Below are 18,187 nucleotides of genomic sequence, written 5' to 3'. Positions count from 1 at the left end.
GTTGACCGTTTCAAGGCTAAATTTCCAGTTCCTTGGGCATCTGTTATGTGTTTTTAGGGTCACGTCCCAAGGATTCTTGCAGGTGGTGAAGTATACAGTGTTATCTATATAACTGATATCCTTAGGTCTGGTGTAATCTCAATAGTTTTCCTATCTGCTGGCACTTTGTTGTGATATAATTTTGTTAAAATGATAAGTTTTAATTTCAAATTCAGTTGTATATTTTGCTGGTTCCTGAAAGTCCATGGGTATAGCTTCCCCATTTGGACTGCAGCTGTTTACTACCACAACCACCTTGAGGACAATTGGGGATGGCCCATAAACATTATCCTTCCCACTGACACTCACTTCCTTATGAATGAATTAAAGTAAAGGATGGTCACTCATTACCCCAAGATGACTGGTACACTCCACTCTCCACTAACCATCCTAAGCATCATTTGTTATTCTGGTGTAATAATAGTCATTTATAGTTGTGTTTGAACATTTTCCTAGGAGCCAGGTAATAGCTGCCGTCCTCCTAATCTTATTGCACTGGACTCTACTCTTGCTGGATTCTTTGATGACATCGGCTACTTGGACTTGCTGCCCACCAGACCTTTTGAAACTGTCTTCATATTTTATATGAAACCTGGTCAGAAAACTAGCCAGGAGGTAAGGACCATTATTACCAATTTGCATACTGAATAAAGATAATAATTTCACTGTTTATTTAATATATATTCTTCTATGGAATCTTCATTGCTTGTCCCTAACTGTTCTTGAACTCGGTGGTTGTTTCAGTGGGCAATTAAGAGAGAGCCACATTATTGTGGATGTAAAGTCATAAGAAGGCCAGCCTAGGTAAGGACAGCAGATTTATTTTCCCTAAAGAACTTCCTTAAAGCTGGGTTTTTACAACAATTGATAATATCATGGTAACCATTATGGAGACTAACTTTCAATTCCAGATTTATTAATTGAATTCAAATTCCACAAACTACCCTTGAACCCAAATAGCCTCTGGATTACTAGTCCAGTGATACTACCACTATGCCACTATATCCAATTAGAGAAGTGGAAACCGAAATAGTTTGTTGGCATTGAGATTAAATCCTTGCCTAAAATGTATGGCTATATCCGTTACTACTACTTGTACAGACGAACTGCCTGTATTCTATATGAGCATGCAGCAGTGGCTACTTGGTCTCCATTCTGACTCCAGAATTGGTGTGAAATTCCTGTTCAGCCACCCTTTTAAAAACCTGCAGTTCTTGCTTGCAATTCTGTTTGTAATAGGTGTGCGGCTGCCTAATCTTTCAGTGAAACAGGAGAAGTCATGGCTCATGTTGGGGGTGGCAGAAATTGTTGAAGAAAGAGTGCAGGCAAAACAATCCTGAGGCTGAAGGATGTGGCTAATGTTTAAGAGCTGAGGCGAATGGTTTACCTGGATGTAGGTTTACTCGCTAAGCTGGAAGGTTTGGTTTCAGACATTTCATCACCATACTAGGTAATATCATCAGTGACCCTCCGGATGAAGCACTGGTGGTATGGCCCACTTTTTATTTATGTTTAGGTTTCCTTCGGTTGGTGATGCCATTTCCTGTGGTGATGTCATTCCCTGTTCTTTTTTTCTCAGGGAGTGGTAAATGGGATCCAAGTCCGTGTGTTTGTTGATAAGAGTTCCGGTTGGAATGCCATGCTTCTAGGAATTCTCTCGCGTGTCTCTGGCCGGGAAATTTCCCACCAAAAAACTTTATTCGCTAATGCAACAGACCATGAATGGACAGGAACAGTACAACAAGCCATAGACATTAGACAGCGACACAGAAAATGAAAAAAAAAACTAGATCTGCAGAACAAACTAGACAAACTTAGACAAAATAACAAAACAGACAACACAGAAGCATGGATAAAAAACTTATCTGACCGACCCTGAACAGACACTGAATACACCGTCTTAGTAAGAAGATTAAATTACAACTTCCGGGGTGCGGTCAAGAAAGACTTCTTAGCAGCATTAGAAACAGCACTGAAAGACAATGAACTTGCAGAAGAAACCCAGCAAACTATCAGACAAACAGTTGCACCAACATTAAGCAGGGAAAAGGAAAGAAACACACTCAATACACAAGAAAGGAAAGCACTATAAGGACAAAAGAAAAATAAAGACATTGTTATCTTACCTGCATACAAAGGACACTTGATAGTCATTTTAAATCAAAGAGACTACATTGAAAAAGTGAATGCACTACTTACAGATACCAGCACTTACCAACAAGTGGTGATAGATCCGACCCTAGAACTCGACAACCGAATCACAACCCTACTCAAATAACTTCAGAAATCTGGAGAAATAAACAAGACCAACTTCCAAAAAATGAAACCAGACAGATCCAACATATCACACTTCTTTGGATTACCCAAAATTCACAAACCAGAAACACCCCTCAGACCAGTAGTCTCACTATGTGGAACACCAACTTAGAGATTAGCCAAGGAGCTACACCAAAAACTAAAACACTTAGTAGAAGACCACGCCACATCCACTCCACCCAAGAATTCCTGAAGACCATCAAAGATACCAAGATAGAAGAGGATGAAATAATGGTCTCCTTTGATGTAACAGCCCTGATTACATCCATCAACATTAACCTGGCCAAGGAAACAATAACTACACTATTAGAAGACCCAAAGACACATATACCAAACACCACCAACTTCTTCAGCAAGGACAGTATCGTCAAGCTAGTGGACCTATGCCTTACCACCCACTTCACCTTCAGCAACAAAACCTGGAGACAAACCAATGGAACGCCCATGGGGTCTCTGATATCAGGGTTCTTAGCAGAGGCAGTAATGCAGAGACTTGAACAAACAGCTCTGCCAACCATCCAACCCAAACTTTGGGTCCACTACGTGGATGACACCTTTGTCATCACTAAACAAAACAAATCAGAGAAGACCTTCAAGACTTATCACTAATACACTTACTGGCATAAAATTCACTAAAGAGAAGGAAAACAACAACAAACTGCCATTCCTAGATGTCACAGTAGAGCGAACAGCCAATGGGGAACTTCAAACCAGCGTCTACAGGAAAACAACACATACGGACCAAATATTGAACTCCAGAAGCGATCATCCCAACATCCGCAAACTAAGCTGCATCAGAACATTATTTCAACGAGCCACCACACACTGCAGCACAGAGAACTATGAAGAGCAGAGGAAAATCACCTATACAGTGTATTCAAAAAGAATGGGTACCCAACGAACACAGTCTGCCGGTTTCTGAGCAACAAACCCAAACAAGCAAACAAAACACGTCCAGAAACCCTCGCCACTCTCTGTTACATCAAAGACATCTCGGAAATGACTGCCAGACTACTCAGACCCCTTGACATAAACCCACCAACACACTAAAACAGCAGCTAATGAACTTGAAAGACCCTTTACAGACAATAAGCAAAACTAATGTCATTTCCAAAATACCTTGCAAGAACTGTAACAAGGTAAAAACAATGACTGCAGATGCTGGAAACTGCTCCGCGGATGCTGCCTGAACTGCTGTGCTTTTCCAGCACCACTCTAATCAAGGACTGTAACAAGCACTACGTTGGACAAACAGGCAGAAAACTTGCCACCAGGATACATGAATAGCACCTAGCCACAAAACGACATGACCCACTCTCACTGGTAACTTTACATACGGATGAGGAAGGACACCACTTCGACTGGGACAACACAGCCACCTTGGACAAGCCAAATAGAAAGACACACATTTCTTAGAAGCATGGCATTCCACCTGGAACTCTATCAACCAATACACTGACTTGGATCCCATTTACCACACTGAGAAAAAGAACAGTAAATGACATCACCCCAGGAAATGATGTCACCAACCCAAGGAAACCTAAACATATAAATAAGTACTGGTCCATACCACCAGTGCTTCATCCGGAGGCTCACTGATGCTGTTACCTAGTATGGTGGTGATATGTCTGAAACAGAATCTTCCAGCTCAGCAAGCAAAACTACATCCAGAACCTCAACCTGAGCTACAAATCTTCTCAAAACTCACCAACGATTTATCTGTCTGATTCATTTACAGTAATGCCTTGTAAACTAAAAATTGTGGTGAGCATTCTTGTTCTTATTCAGCAGGGCTGTTTGTGACAAATTTCCCAAATTAGGCTAAAAGGATCATTTTCAGCTCCTGGCTGGAATTAGTTTTTAGGCAGAGCAGTTGAGTCTTGAAATATCTGATTAATCTAGTTGATGTGGCTACCTTTGCTCTTTGACTTGTTCAGCATGAAAACATTTTTGTAAATTACAAATAGTGATTCATTGTATTGAGATGAGTAGCCAGTTTGTGATTTTAAGTTCACAGTTACCAATTTCTTTCTTTAACATACAATTTACCATGCACCCAAACTACAACTAACTGGCAATTGTCCTATAAAGATATTTATACACAAAGATTGGTGCATATGAAAATACTAATGTAGGCTGGTAAACTGTCCTTGCTGAAAATGAAATAGCACAGAATGAAACCACATTGAACTTTGTAAAACTTGTAGAAGTCATGTTTGAAATATAACTGTGCATTTCAGCAAATCTCTTCAGCCAGTAACCAGACTGATGAATATACTTAAACTCTGAACCTTCTTAACATATTAAACATGTATAACGAAGCAACTTAGATGAGTGTGTCATGGGAGCTAAGTCATATGTGCCATTTGATGATCTTAACCTTGTATTCCATCTACCATGAATGAGCACAGTAAAATGTTGAAATTTGATCTTAAAAATTATTGCAATGAAATGGAAATCACTTCAACTTGAATAAGAATATAAGCATGAGAATTTGGAATAGAAGGAAGCCATTGAGCCCCTTGAGCCTGTTCCCGGATTCACTAGGATTATGGCTGATCTGTTCTTGGCCTCAACTCTATGTTCTTACCAGTTTCTAATAAATCTTGACACACTTTTGTTTAAAATTCTACCCATCTCAGCCTTGCATATATTCAATGACTCCGTCACCGCACATCTCTCAAGCAGAAAATTCCAAAAATTCATGACCCCCAGAAAAGAAATTCCTCCTCACCCCCATCTTTAACACTTTCGAATTGCTTTTCAGATTCTGAAGAACGTGGAATCCTCCAATAATGTGCAGTCTAATTTCTTGGAATTTCTCCTTTCGTTGGGATGGCCAGTGGATGTTGGAAAGCACCCAGGCTGGACAGGACACGTGTCAACCAGCTGGCTAATTAATGCATGCAATGGCAGTGAGGGGAAAGAACAAGGTATGTTGCCAAGATGACAAAAATATCCGCAATTTCGGGAAATCTAACAATATAAATATTGAAATCTGGAAATTACCATTTGTCAGTGAACACCTGTAAAAGCTAATTTTGTTCCATATGACCACATACCATATTAATGGGGAGGTGATGACCTGGTGGGATTACCGCTGGACTGTTAATCCAGAAACCTAGATAACATCTGGAGACCTGGGTTCGAATCCAATCATGACAGATGGTAAAATTTGAATTCAATAAACATCTGGAATTAAGAATCTAATGAGACCACGAATCCATTGCCGATTATTGGGGGAAAAACCCATCCAGTTCACTAATGTCATTTTAGGGAAGGAGACAGCCATCCTTACCTGGTCTGACCTGCGTATGACTCCTACCTTTCCTCTGGGCAGTTAGGGATGGGCGATAAATGCTGCCCAGCCAGCGACGCCCTCATCCCGTGAATGAATAAAGAAAACAATTAATATACTTCAAAAAGTATTCCAAAGGTTTTCAATTACGAGGAACCGTTTTGAAATGTAGATTGTATTTTGTGAAAGGCAGTTCTGCAAAGAATGTTGGGATCAATAACTAGATTTGTTTTGCTATTTGCAACTGTAGGCCATTCATTCTGCAGTCCTCCTACTGACTCCTAACGGGTCTCCATTTAGACCTTTTTCCCTTCTCATTTCTGAATACTTTTTAATGTTTCTTTTACATGTTCAGTCATTCCAAGTTATTCCGGATTCTCCTTTCACCCACTGAGAATGGAAATAGGAGGCCTTGCAGCCCCTCAAACTGGTCAGTAAACTTGTAACTGATCTGTATCTTAATTCCACTGATCATTCTTAGTTCTGTAAGCCTTATTATGCTTACCTAATAAACATCTCAAAACTGAGATTGATAAATATTTTTAAAACTACAGGACTGCAGATGCTGGAAATCAGAAACAAAAGCAGAAATTGCTGGAAAACCTCAGCAGAGCTGGCAGCATCTGTGGAGAGAAAGCAGTGTTAACATTTTTAGCTGAAAATGTGTTGCTGGAAAAGCGCAGCAGGTCAGGCAGCATCCAGGGAACAGGAGAATCGACGTTTCGGGCATAAGCCCTTCTTCAGGAATGCCCGAAACGTCGATTCTCCTGTTCCCTGGATGCTGCCTGACCTGCTGCGCTTTTCCAGCAACACATTTTCAGCTCTGATCTCCAGCATCCGCAGACCTCACTTTCTCCTTTCACATTTTTAGCGTCCAGTGACCCTTCCTCAGAACTGGCAGTTCTGGACCCAAAGCGTTGAACCTTTTCTATCTGCAGAAACTGCCGGACCTATTGATAAATTTTAATTTGGTTCCCACCGTTTTTGGTGTAGTGAGTTCCAGTTTTTCACTACCATTTGTATGAAGAAGTGCTTCCCAACATTACCTGTGAAGGGCCTACTTTCGGTTGTAATGTTATACTCCCTTGATATGGATTCGTCAACAGCTGAAATACTCTTTGAAGGTGTAGATGGAGAAACATGCTCATCTGCTTAAATACCTCAATTGAATCATCCCATAATCTCCTAAAGGGAGAATACAAGTTCAGCCTTTACAGGTCAGAAACCTTCATCTGAAAACCTCAGGACTAGCTGTTTTTTAGGTAAAGGATATTTTTGGGCCCATTATATTTCATTTGGGTCCATTGGAAAATAGCTTCACTGAAACCTAAAAGCAATTCTTTTTCCTCAAAGGACCCAAGCTGTCCTGTGGACAAAACGTTTGGGCATTTGGGTTAGTAGGTCTGTGTGGGTTAAGCAAAGTTTGTTTTTCAAAGTGGATATGTGGAGTTAAGTTACAGATCAGTTGTGATCTCGAATAGGCTTGATGAGCTACATGCTATACTCCTGTTCCTGAAATACTAGTTTAGCCATACCGGTTATTTTGAGCAGGTCTTCTGTGATCCTCCTGACCTTTTTCATTCTTTTACTTGCAGAGGAAACAGTGGCACCAGCAGACACTGGAGGAGGTATTTTTAATGGAGAGAAGAAAGCACTGTATTATGCTGATGCCTTGACTGAAATTGCCTTTGTCGTTCCCTCTTTCATGGAGTCATCCAGTAAGTCACAAATCGGGAAAACCCTTTCTCATCCTAACACAACTGTGTGTTTAGTTTGCTCTCTTATCAAACTGCTTTATCCTTTCTCGTATAGTATCTCTGTTAGCCATAGCAAAGAAATCTTGCAATATGCAGTGTGCTTCCACAGAGATTTCTGTTTTCAGTTATACGTCCAGATTAATTAAGTTAAAACTCACACAACACCAGGTATAGTCCAACAAGTTTATTTGGAAGTACAAGCTTTCAGAGCACTGCTCCTTCATCAGGTAGCTAGCTCTCATTCCAGCATCATAATATTTTGCTTTTATTGGCAGCCCTTATATTGTTGATGCTACCACAATTTCAGCTGATGGAGAAAGGTGGGATCGGGGACAGAGATCATTGTATTGTAAGGTTTTGAAATGGTTTTGATTAAACCAAAGAAGGAAGAATGAATTGGTGGAGCGCTGACTTCATTAGGGCAAGCGCGGAGTTGGGCCAGAGAGACTGGAACCACAGGTTGGCAGGAAAGACAGGAGCTGAACAACAGGCTACTTCAAACTGGAGATGGTTTGGACACAGTTGTTATATTTCAGCAAAAGGCAAAGGAAAGATAAACAAATCCAGAATTCCCTACATGACCAAGGAGATAGAAATTAAGTTAAAAGAAAAGTATTAATGAAAGGTGTCAAGAAATAAATAAAATTAAGAAACAAGCTAATGCACAAGATTCAGAAAAGAGGTGAAAAATCAAATAAGACAAGCAAAGAGGGATTATGAAAAAAACACTGGCCGCTAACACAAAAGGAAATCCCAAGGTACACAATAAACACAAGTACAGAGGAACATCGATTATCCGAAGGACACAGGCAGGGAGTATTTCATTCGTTGAATCAAATTCTGGATAATCGAATGCTGGATAACATAGTTTAGCCAAGCACTGGGACCTTACAGTGAATTGTAAGGGACCTTGCTGAATAATACAATAGTTAGATAATCAAATGCCGAATAATAGAGGTACCTCTATAGTAAAAGATGGTGAAAGGAGGAGTCAGGACCAAAAGGACATTTAGAATTGGAGGCAAGAAACATGGCTGAGATGTTAAACAAAAACCTTACATCTGCCTTTACTTATAACGCAAATGCTATCCAGACCATGATGACTGAGGAGGAGGCTCTATCGCTGGAAACATTGAGAATTAATAAGGAAGTGGTATTGGACAAGCTATCAAATTTCAGTGTTGATAAGGAGACAGGACCTGATGAGATGTATCCAAGGAGTAGAAATTGCAGGGGCACTAAGCAGTTATTTTTGTCTTCACCCTGGTCTTGGGTGATGGCAAAAGATTGGAGATTTAAAACATTACACCCTTTTTTAAAAAAAGTTTGTAAAGATTGATCTGGAAATTACAGAGCACTCAGTTTAACTTCAGTGGTGGGGAAGCTCCTATGAACAGTTATCCAGGACAGAATTAATAGTCATATGAAAAAATGTTGATTGATGCAGAAGAGTCAGCCATGGGTTTGTTGAGGGTAAACTGTATTCAACTAATTTACTGGAGTTTTTTGAAAAGGCAGTGGGATGATGAAGGTCAATCTGTTGATGTCATGCACAAGGACACCCAAAAGGCTTTTAATATAATGCCACACAACAGACATGTGAAGGGAGTTATAGCTCACGGAATAAAAGGGACAGTAGCAACATCGATACAGAATTGCCTGAGAGATTGGAAACAGTAATGATTAATGAATATTTTTTGGACTGGAAGTTGGTTTGCCGTGACGGAGCCCTTGCTTTTCCTGATTTGTAGATAAATGATCGAGATCTCAGTTTCAATTTTAATTGATTAGAATAAGATGACTTCTCAACATCTTTAATTGCACTCTAATGTGTTTTTTTTCAGAAAAGCTAAATATCCATAACTTTGCTATGTATTTTTTTCCCTTCCCACCTGCGAAACAGGATATTTTTCATATGAGGCATGGTTCATCTGCACATTTCCAGTAGGGGCACTGGTTATAGTCAGTAGCAGGAACCCAAACTGGTTTTTGTTTCCTTTCCACTTCTTTTCAATTCACTGGAGGTCTAAAGTTCCTACTGCTTCCCAGGTGTAGAATGCCTAACTGCACAGCCACAGCGATTGAGTCTGCACTATCTGTGGTTTGTAAGAATCAGGTGCTCATTCTTAACTATTAGGGGACTCCGTGAAGCTCCATTATTTGTAAAGGCAAATCCTCTCAATTGAAGTAAACCTCTGTTGAGATACAGAATTGTTTTAGAAATGGTTTGGATCAAGATGCTCCCTGGAAAGCAATGCATTTCATTTGGAATTCAAGTTAAATATTCATGTAATTGTTAAATGTTTATTTAACACAATCTTTAATTTGTAAATTAATATCAGGGCACTGGTTATCATAGTGCAATCATTTGAATCCATAATTTCCAGTCCTTCAGTTTTGCAGAAGAACATTCATTTCTTTTTATTACATTTGTAGCTGACTCCTCAGAAAGTGGTCTCACATTCCAAGAAGCAGAGACACAGATGGACTTATTGCCAAGCCTCCTGAAACAAACCCCATTAACCTTGGAGCTCTTCCCAAACCATTCTGAAAACCTTAGCAACTCACAAAGGGTAAGGTTCCCTCAATATAACACCAGGTTGCATGTTTATTCTTAGAGTAATTGAGAAGATGGTTTCAGATTTGTATTTAAATGTGTAAGGGTGTGTACTCGTATGAACATCCATCCCAATCTCTTCTCTCTCACCCACCACCACCACCAAAAACAAATAAATGTTAGCAGGGCTTCTTGATCATTCATCTTATTTATCTCCACTTTCCTAATTAAGAAATGCTGTATGTTATGGCATTATTCAGGTGAGATGTTAGACTGAAATGTGTGATTCCTTCCTTCTAATTTTAAGATTAATGATTTTACAATGCTGTTCATAAGAGACTTCTCTATGTAACCTGGCTAATATTTATTCCTAAATTAAGGCCACTGAAAATTGGCCATTTAACTCCTAGATGTTTGTAAGATCTATTAGTGCAAACTTCCTGCCACCTTTTCTTGTATACTAGCAGTCCCCGCTCCTCAAAATAATTGTCATCATGAGTCAGTGTGAGCACTCTCTCTTGAATCAATGTCCTGGGTTTAAATACTGATACTCCAGGTGCAGGGCTGAAGATGTGCTGCACAGTCATTGGTAGTATATTTCAGTTGTATTTGAAAGTGGATCTAAAATATCCCAAGGAATTCTGCACAGAAGAGTGGAATATGTCTTCCCCAGTGCATTGGGCAATATATATATATATATCCCTAGCCGACGTCACTAAAATCTACTACCTCTCAAACTCTTCTCAAATATTCCTGGGATCATAATCTGTATTTTTTTAATTCATTCATGGGACGAGAGTCTCACTAGCTAGGCCAACACTTATTGTCCATTCCTCAGAGTTAACCGCATTGCTATGGGTCGGGAGTCACATGTAGACCAGACCAGGTAAGGATGACAGATTCCTTCCCTAAAGGACATTAGTGAAACAGATGTTTTTTTTTACCCCTGACAATTGACAATGGATTCATGGTCGTCATCAGACTTTTAATTCCAGATCTTTACTGAATCCAACTTCCACCATCTCCTGTGCCTGGATTTGAACCCAGGGTGTCACCTGGGTTTCTGGATTAACAGTCCAATGATCATACCACTAGCCGTCGCTTCCCCATGCAGATATGTTGGTATGTTAGAACAATACAGCACAGAACAGGCCCTTCAGCCCTTGATGTTGCTCCAACCTGTGAACTAATCTAAAATCATCTTCCTACACTATCCCATTATCATCCATGTGCTTATCCAAAGATTGTTTAAATCTCCCTAATGTGGCTGAGTTAACTACATTAGCAGGTAGGGCATTCCATGCTCTTACTACTCTGAGTAAAGAACCTGCCTCTTACATCTGTCTTAAATCTATCACCCCTTGTACAAGCTGACATTGTTTTGTTCATGTTATGCAGTGACTTTGTTTGAAGAGCAGTTTATTTGAATGTAAAATACTTTGGCAAGTCCCACACGATCTGAAGGATAGGATATATAAATACCATTTTTGTTTTACTGTGAATCATTAAAGCTGCCAGTCCATGTTACTGATGTTATTTTTTTCCTTCTAAAGCTGAGTCCCACACAGAAATCGAAGCGGTTGCCACTTGGGCGTACTGTCCCTCCACTGGGTCCTGAAACAAAGGTCATTGTTGTGTGGGTGGAACGCTTTGATGACATAGGTATGGTATATCTGAGAAGCTGCATTACCAAGTACTGCTTTGTATCACTGGTCCCTTTTCGGTTATACTGTTTTGATTCACTTGGGTTGTACTCAGGAAAAGATGTTCTAAATTTCACTATGAAAAGAGAGTGCTTAATCTCCACTTCACTGCAAAATTCTAGTGTGGGTATCTGACCAGTCCTGTGTTATCTCTGGTGGAATTGAAGGAAATATGAAGCAACCAGGATAGTGAATTTGAGGGAGAAAATCAGCAGAGATCAAAGTCGGCTTGATCTCTATTGTTATGGTCTTGTAGATTCTCATGTTCTCACTTCCTGTGTGTGCCAAGTCCTGTTAACTTAAGATTTCTTCAAGCACTTTACAGCATTGCCCAAAATCTTTTCTGATATGGTTTAACATGTCTAATATTTAGTTATCTTTTTCTAGAGAATTTTCCTCTCCATGATCTTCTACCAGAGATCAGCACTGGAGTAGAGACCACTACAAATAGCAGCACCTCTCTCAGGTACTTTCTTTAACACTTCAACTTTGCTTTTTCTTTATCAGAAGCTACAGAATTGATACATACCTTTCTTTCTGCAGACTAGTTGAGACCCTCTTGCTCAATCAGATTTTGAGCAGGAGTTTCACTCGCTCTGTGCTAGGTCATGAAGGGTTTGTTACTTTGTATTGGAAACATCATTCGGGTATTAGAAACTAAAACAGAAATTGCTGGAGAAATTCCGCAGGTGTGGCAGCAGAAAGAGAAAGCAGAGTAAACATTTCAGGTCCATTTGTCCTTGGATTCGGAAAATTGACTCTATTTTCTCTCCATGGATACTGCCAGACCTGCTGCGTTTCTTCAGCAATTACTGCCTTTGTTTCAGGTCTCCAGCATTCACGGTTATTTGCTTTTCATGAGGATATTATTTGGGGCTTACCTTTGCTACTTCTGGAAACTGGCTATATCACATTTGCAGCTCAAAGGCTGTATGTGCACTATTAAATGTTGTGCCAAAACTCAGTCCTGCATAAGCACAATCATTAAGAGAATTTCTAGACCTTAATTTTACAGCTATTTTTGGGTGTGTTTCTGCTTTTTGTTCCCACTCTGGTTGCCCATTTGTTTGTTTGTATTGGATCTTTGACCTCTTTGCATGTGTTAATGTACATTTTGCTCTCCCTACTGTCTAAAGGTACCTTGCCTAAAACAGTTGCAATGTGAGTGTTCATTTAGGCATTTCCATTGCTTTTGGAAACAGAGAATGAAAAGCATGTTTGTATTCATGATTGAGACTAACTGATTTCACCAATGCCCATCTCTGAAATTTGAGGGGTCTGGGGCTGGAGTTATGATCACATTTTGAAATAGCACTGTGGCTCAGTGGTTAGCACTGTTGCCTCACAGCGGCAGGGACCCGGATTCCATCCGTGGGCAACTGTCTCTGTGGTGTTTGCATATTCTCCCTGATACAGTGTCGGCATCCTCCAGATGGAGGAAGTTATGGAGGGGTTATGTTTGCTACTTCCAATCCAATGGAACTTTTTCTTAATACAGGGAACTTGGAAAATTAACCCCAACGTATCTACTACCTCATTAGCAAGCTTTAACGGCTTATATGAACAGGCCCTCTGAAATACGTAGCACACTTTCCTTACTCCCTTTAGTTTTGGATAGTTCCTTGAAGGCTTTATATGTTTTCAGTTTATGCACAAGCTTGCATTTCCTGAATCCCAAGGGGTGCCTCCCACATTCCAAAGATGTGTTGCTTAGGTGGATTTGCCATAGGAAATTGCCCATAGTATACAGGAATGTGCAGGCTAGTTGGATTAGCCATGGGAAATGCAGGGTTATAGGGATAGGGTAGGGGACGATGGGTCTGGATGGGATACTCTTTGGAGATATTGGTGTGGTCTTGATGAGCTGATTGGCCTGCTTCCACACTGTAGGGATTTTATGATTAGAAAGAAAATCTAATCTGACACACGATTTTATGGCTACCCATCTTTTCTGTAAGTTATGTCTCCGGACAGAGCGTCTATCTGTGCAAACCGAACTAAACATTTTATATTTCTCTGGTCTCATTATTTAGGACCACCACATCAGACAAGGATGTGCCGGTCATTTTTATCCACCCCCTGAAGACTGGTCTCTTCAGAATCAAAGTTCAAGGGGCTACAGGGAAGTTCAGCATGGTGATTCCATTGGTCGATGGTATGGTAGTGAGTCGGCGGGCATTGGGTAAGGGCACCAATTGGCAGAGAATTAAATGTTCTATTTTATGTTTTGACTTCAGGTGATTGATTCTATGTCTACACAAATATAACAGCTCCTACCTTTAACCCAAATTGCTTTGAGTTATTCCCATTCACTTGTGTCCTGAAAAAAATAAGAAAGATGTTGACAATGTCAGTGTTGTAGAACCAGGGTAAAATGTCCTCAAGTCTCAGCTGCAGTGTTCATTTATGGCCTCTCACTCAGTGTTTCCCATCTTTACCATGGTTCACTTGATCAGTGCAATGAAGCAGAAAGTCCCAGGTTGCATTTATGTCGTTGAGATTGGCCAAAGGGAGATGCAATGGTCATTGGCAGCAGATAAAATCCCAAAACAAGTTTCTTGCCAATTTTGTGTGTGATACTGCTTTGTGTGGCCTCTGTGATGGTCTTGTTCTATCAGGACAGCACAGTAAATCACATTAGATGTGGGTATCTGTATTTAGATAATGAGCTGTGTTGCAACTGTACAATATCCTATCTAAGAAGTAATATAACTTAGGTTGCAAAAGACTGCATTAATATACTTTCAGCTGTTGGTACCATCGACAGATTCTCCAGTACCAACATGCTGAGTGTTACCATTAACCAGAAAATGAACTGGATAGGCCACATTTCAACAGGTGGCCACCTGCAGCTGGAAGGATGAGTCCCCTGTGGTTCCACTCTCACATCGGGTTTCCATTTTGGAAGCTGATGTCAGGGTGAGGGATGTCACAGGGCATCCTGAGGGGGAGGGTGCTAAGACAGAGTTCATTTTTCAAAATAATACTCATGATAGAAGTAGAATGAGGGATGAGGTCTTGCATCAAGGTGTGTAGATGAGGATAATGCAGTTGGTGTGGTTAATATGGATTTCAGCAAAACTTTTGACAGGGTCCCACATGGGAGACTGATTAAGAAGGTAAAGGTTCACAGATTCCAATATAGCTTGGCAAGTTGGATCCAAACTTGGTTTAGTGACTAGAGACAGAGGGTGGTGATAGAGGCAGTTTGTGTGACTGGAGGCCAATGTCCAGTGGTGTAGGTGAGAATGTAGAGGCGTTTGTGAAGTTTGTGGATGACACAAAGATTAGCTGGCTGTTAACAATGAGGAAGAAGGTTTTGGGTTACAGGAAGATATAGATGGGTTGGTCAAATGGGCAGATCAGTGGCAAATGGAATTTAACTGTGCGAAATGAGGCTTGAGGAACTTTCTTTTCACCTGAAGGGTGGTGGGGGTCTGGAATGCGCTGCCTGGGAGGGTAGCTGAGGCAAGAAACCCATCAGTCTTTGATACTTGCAACTAAAGGAAGAAGAATGCACTTTAAATAAAAATGACAAGTCCTTATTGACCTGTAAAATTAAACAATGCTTTGTGGTGTCTAATAATCACTAATTGAGAGAAATCAGTTTTTGGCAGGAGGAAGGCACAGCCCACCCCCCAACCATGTTGACTTTTGCGATAATCTCTAATCATCGATTCTAAAACCTTCCCTACGACTGACTTCAAACTAACTTATAGTTTCTTGCTTTCTGCCTGCCTCCCCCTTTGAGTGGAGGGGTTATGTTTGCTACTTCCAATCCGATGGAACTTTTTCTTAATACAGGGAACTTGGAAAATTAACCCAAACATATCTACTACCTCATTAGCAAGCTTTAACAGCTTATATGAACAGACCCTCTGAAATACGTAGCACACTTACCTTACTCTCTTTAGTTTTGGACAGTTCCTTGACGGCTTTATATGTTTTCAGTTTATGCACAAGCTTGCATTTCCTGAATCCCAAGCTTTACCAAAGGTGTCCTGAACTCCTCTGCAGGGATACTTTAAATCTCCAAGTATAACCCTGACTATCCAAGAGAAATACATTGAGATCAGAACAGCTCTAACTTGGTTTTGTCTCCATACACCAGCTTCCAGACACCTGGGACCCTCAAATCTGATTTCAGTAGGAACAGCTTATCGTATAAGTGGCCAGCTGCCTCCAGGAATTGCACATGCTCAGCCCATCCCAACCCTGCCCCCGTGTATATGTGAAATGCCTTGGTTTGGGGGCAGGACTCCAAATTCCCAATTTCTTTCAGTATTTTTGCCATAGTAGCAATGCACTCTGTTGTGGTGAAAATGGTCTACCTGAATATAGCTTCTCATCCCAAGCATGTCCACTAAAACATATCTCTCTTGCTGTGAGTGTAAATGTCAGTAGGACCTTAAACTGACTATCCCGGCTGGTGCATATTGTGAAGGTGAGAGGGGGCCTGACCTCTGGGCTGATCCCTGTTGTGTAAAGGTGAACACCAAAGCTGATTTGTGGTGTGGAAGGGATGTGTTGGTGAAGTGTGGTGTATAACCAATAGATTTGACTGGATATCCACAGCGTCGAAAGAGGAGTCAGTCTAGAGCTGTGAACAGGTTCATGGGCTCCCTATGGAGAAGAGAGATTTGGGACAGATGCCACACTGATGAACAGATGGTGAGCAACAGCTGAAATCAGTTTCTGGGGAAGAGTGCAGTTGAAACTTATTAAGACAGCTGGATGTTGTCATGACAACATGTTGTCTTGTTGACATCTGGATGTGATAAGTAGGGTTGGTATTAAGATGAGCTTTCGATGAATTTCTCTTTTCCTTGGTACAGTATTTTGGGTATAGAGCAGACGACTGGAAGAAACAAACAAGTAACTTGAAACTGCTTTAGAACATAGAACAGTACAGCACAGAACAGGCCCTTTGGCCCACAATGTTGTGCCGAGGATTAATCCTAAAATAAAATAACTTACACACCCTTCAATTCACTGCTGTCCATGTGCATGTCCAGCAGTCGCTTAAATGTCCCTAATGACTCTGCTTCCACCACCACCACCGCTGACAACGCATTCCATGCATTCGCAACTCTCTGCGGAAAGAACCAACCTCTGACGTCCCCTCTACACCTTTCTCCTAATATCTTAAAACTATGATCCCTCATGCCAGTCAATCCTGCCCTGGGGAAAATTCTCTGGCTATTGACTCTCTCCATGCCTCTCATTATCTTGTATACCTTGATCAGGTCTCCTCCCTCCCTCCTTCTCTCCAGAGAGAAAAGTCTGAGCTTATTCAACCTCTCTTCATAAGACGAGCCCTCCAGTCCAGGCAGCATCCTGGTACAAGATGATCAGAAGATTAGGTAGGGTAGACAGTGAAAGTCTTTTTCCTAGGATGATGTCAGCTTGTACAAGCGGGCATAACTACAAATTGAGGGGTGATAGATTTAAGACAGATGTCGGAGGCAGGTTCTTTACGCAGAGAGTGGTAAGGGCGTGGAATACCCTCCCTGCTAATGTAGTCAACTCAGCCACATTAGGGAGATTTAAACAATCCTTAGATAAGCACATGGATGATTTTGGGATAGTGTAGGGGGACGAGCTGAGAATAGTTCACAGGTCGGTGCAACGTTGAGGGCCAAAGGGCCTATTCTGCGCTGTATTGTTCTATGTTCTAAACCTTCTTTGCACCCTCTCCAAAGCCTCTGTATCTTTCCTATAGTAGGGTAACCAGAACTGGACACAATATTCCAAGTGTGGTCTCACCAGGGACTTGTAGAGCTGTCGCAAAATCTTGCAGCTCTTAAACTCAATCCCCCTGTTAATGAAAGCCAAAACACCATATGCTTTCTTAACAACCCTATCCACTTGGGTGGCAACTTTGGAGGGATCTATGTACTTGAACACCAAAATCCCTGTGTACCTCCACACTGCCAAGAATCCTGTCTTTAATCCTATATTCAGCATTCGAGTTTGACTTTCGAAAATGCATCACTTCGCATTTATCCAGATTGAACTCCATCTGCCATTTCTCAACCCAGCTCTGCATCCTGTCTATATTGCGCTGCAGCCTGAATAGCCCTCTATACTATCAACGGTACCTCCAACCTTTGTGTCATCTACAAATTTACTAACCCACCTCTCAACCTCCTCATCCAAGTCATTAATAAAAACTACAAAAAGCAGAGTCGTGCAGGACACTGTTCACCACTGACCTCCAGGCAGAAAACTTTCCATCTACAACCACTCTCTGCCTTCTGTCAGCCAACCAATTCTGAATCCAGACAGCCAAATCTCCCTGTATCCCATACTTCCTGACTTTATGAATGAGCCTACCATGGGGAACCTTATGAAATGCCTTGCTGAAGTCCACATGCACCACATCCACTGCTTGACCGTCGTTGACTGTTGTCACCACCTCAAATAACTCATTAAGATTTGTGAGGCATAACCTGCCCCTCACAAAGCCATGCTGACTACCTTTAATCACACTACGCTTTTCCAAATATTCATAAAT

At 41.0% G+C, this 18,187-nt stretch overlaps 1 protein-coding gene across 19 annotated transcripts in view; it reads left to right on the top strand.

Annotated features, from left to right (window-relative positions):
* ralgapb (Ral GTPase activating protein non-catalytic subunit beta) overlaps positions 1-18,187 on the top strand; it is a 141,450-nt gene that overhangs the window by 114,605 nt on the left and 8,658 nt on the right. For 11 of the 19 annotated variants that reach the window (XM_043710953.1, XM_043710952.1, XM_043710950.1 and 8 more), the window contains 8 exons: positions 496-654; positions 5,123-5,288; positions 6,009-6,083; positions 7,249-7,371; positions 9,847-9,983; positions 11,521-11,629; positions 12,058-12,136; positions 13,704-13,852. In XM_043710953.1, coding sequence (XP_043566888.1) covers positions 496-654; positions 5,123-5,288; positions 6,009-6,083; positions 7,249-7,371; positions 9,847-9,983; positions 11,521-11,629; positions 12,058-12,136; positions 13,704-13,852 — 997 coding nt within the window. The remainder of the gene's footprint in view (positions 1-495; positions 655-5,122; positions 5,289-6,008; positions 6,084-7,248; positions 7,372-9,846; positions 9,984-11,520; positions 11,630-12,057; positions 12,137-13,703; positions 13,853-18,187) is intronic. The other 8 variants (XM_043710961.1, XM_043710960.1, XM_043710955.1 and 5 more) reach the window with 1 other exon arrangement.

Source organism: Chiloscyllium plagiosum, chromosome 20 (genome assembly GCF_004010195.1).
Source record: "Chiloscyllium plagiosum isolate BGI_BamShark_2017 chromosome 20, ASM401019v2, whole genome shotgun sequence".
NCBI lineage: Eukaryota > Metazoa > Chordata > Chondrichthyes > Orectolobiformes > Hemiscylliidae > Chiloscyllium > Chiloscyllium plagiosum.
This window is presented reverse-complemented; position numbering and strand designations above follow the sequence as displayed.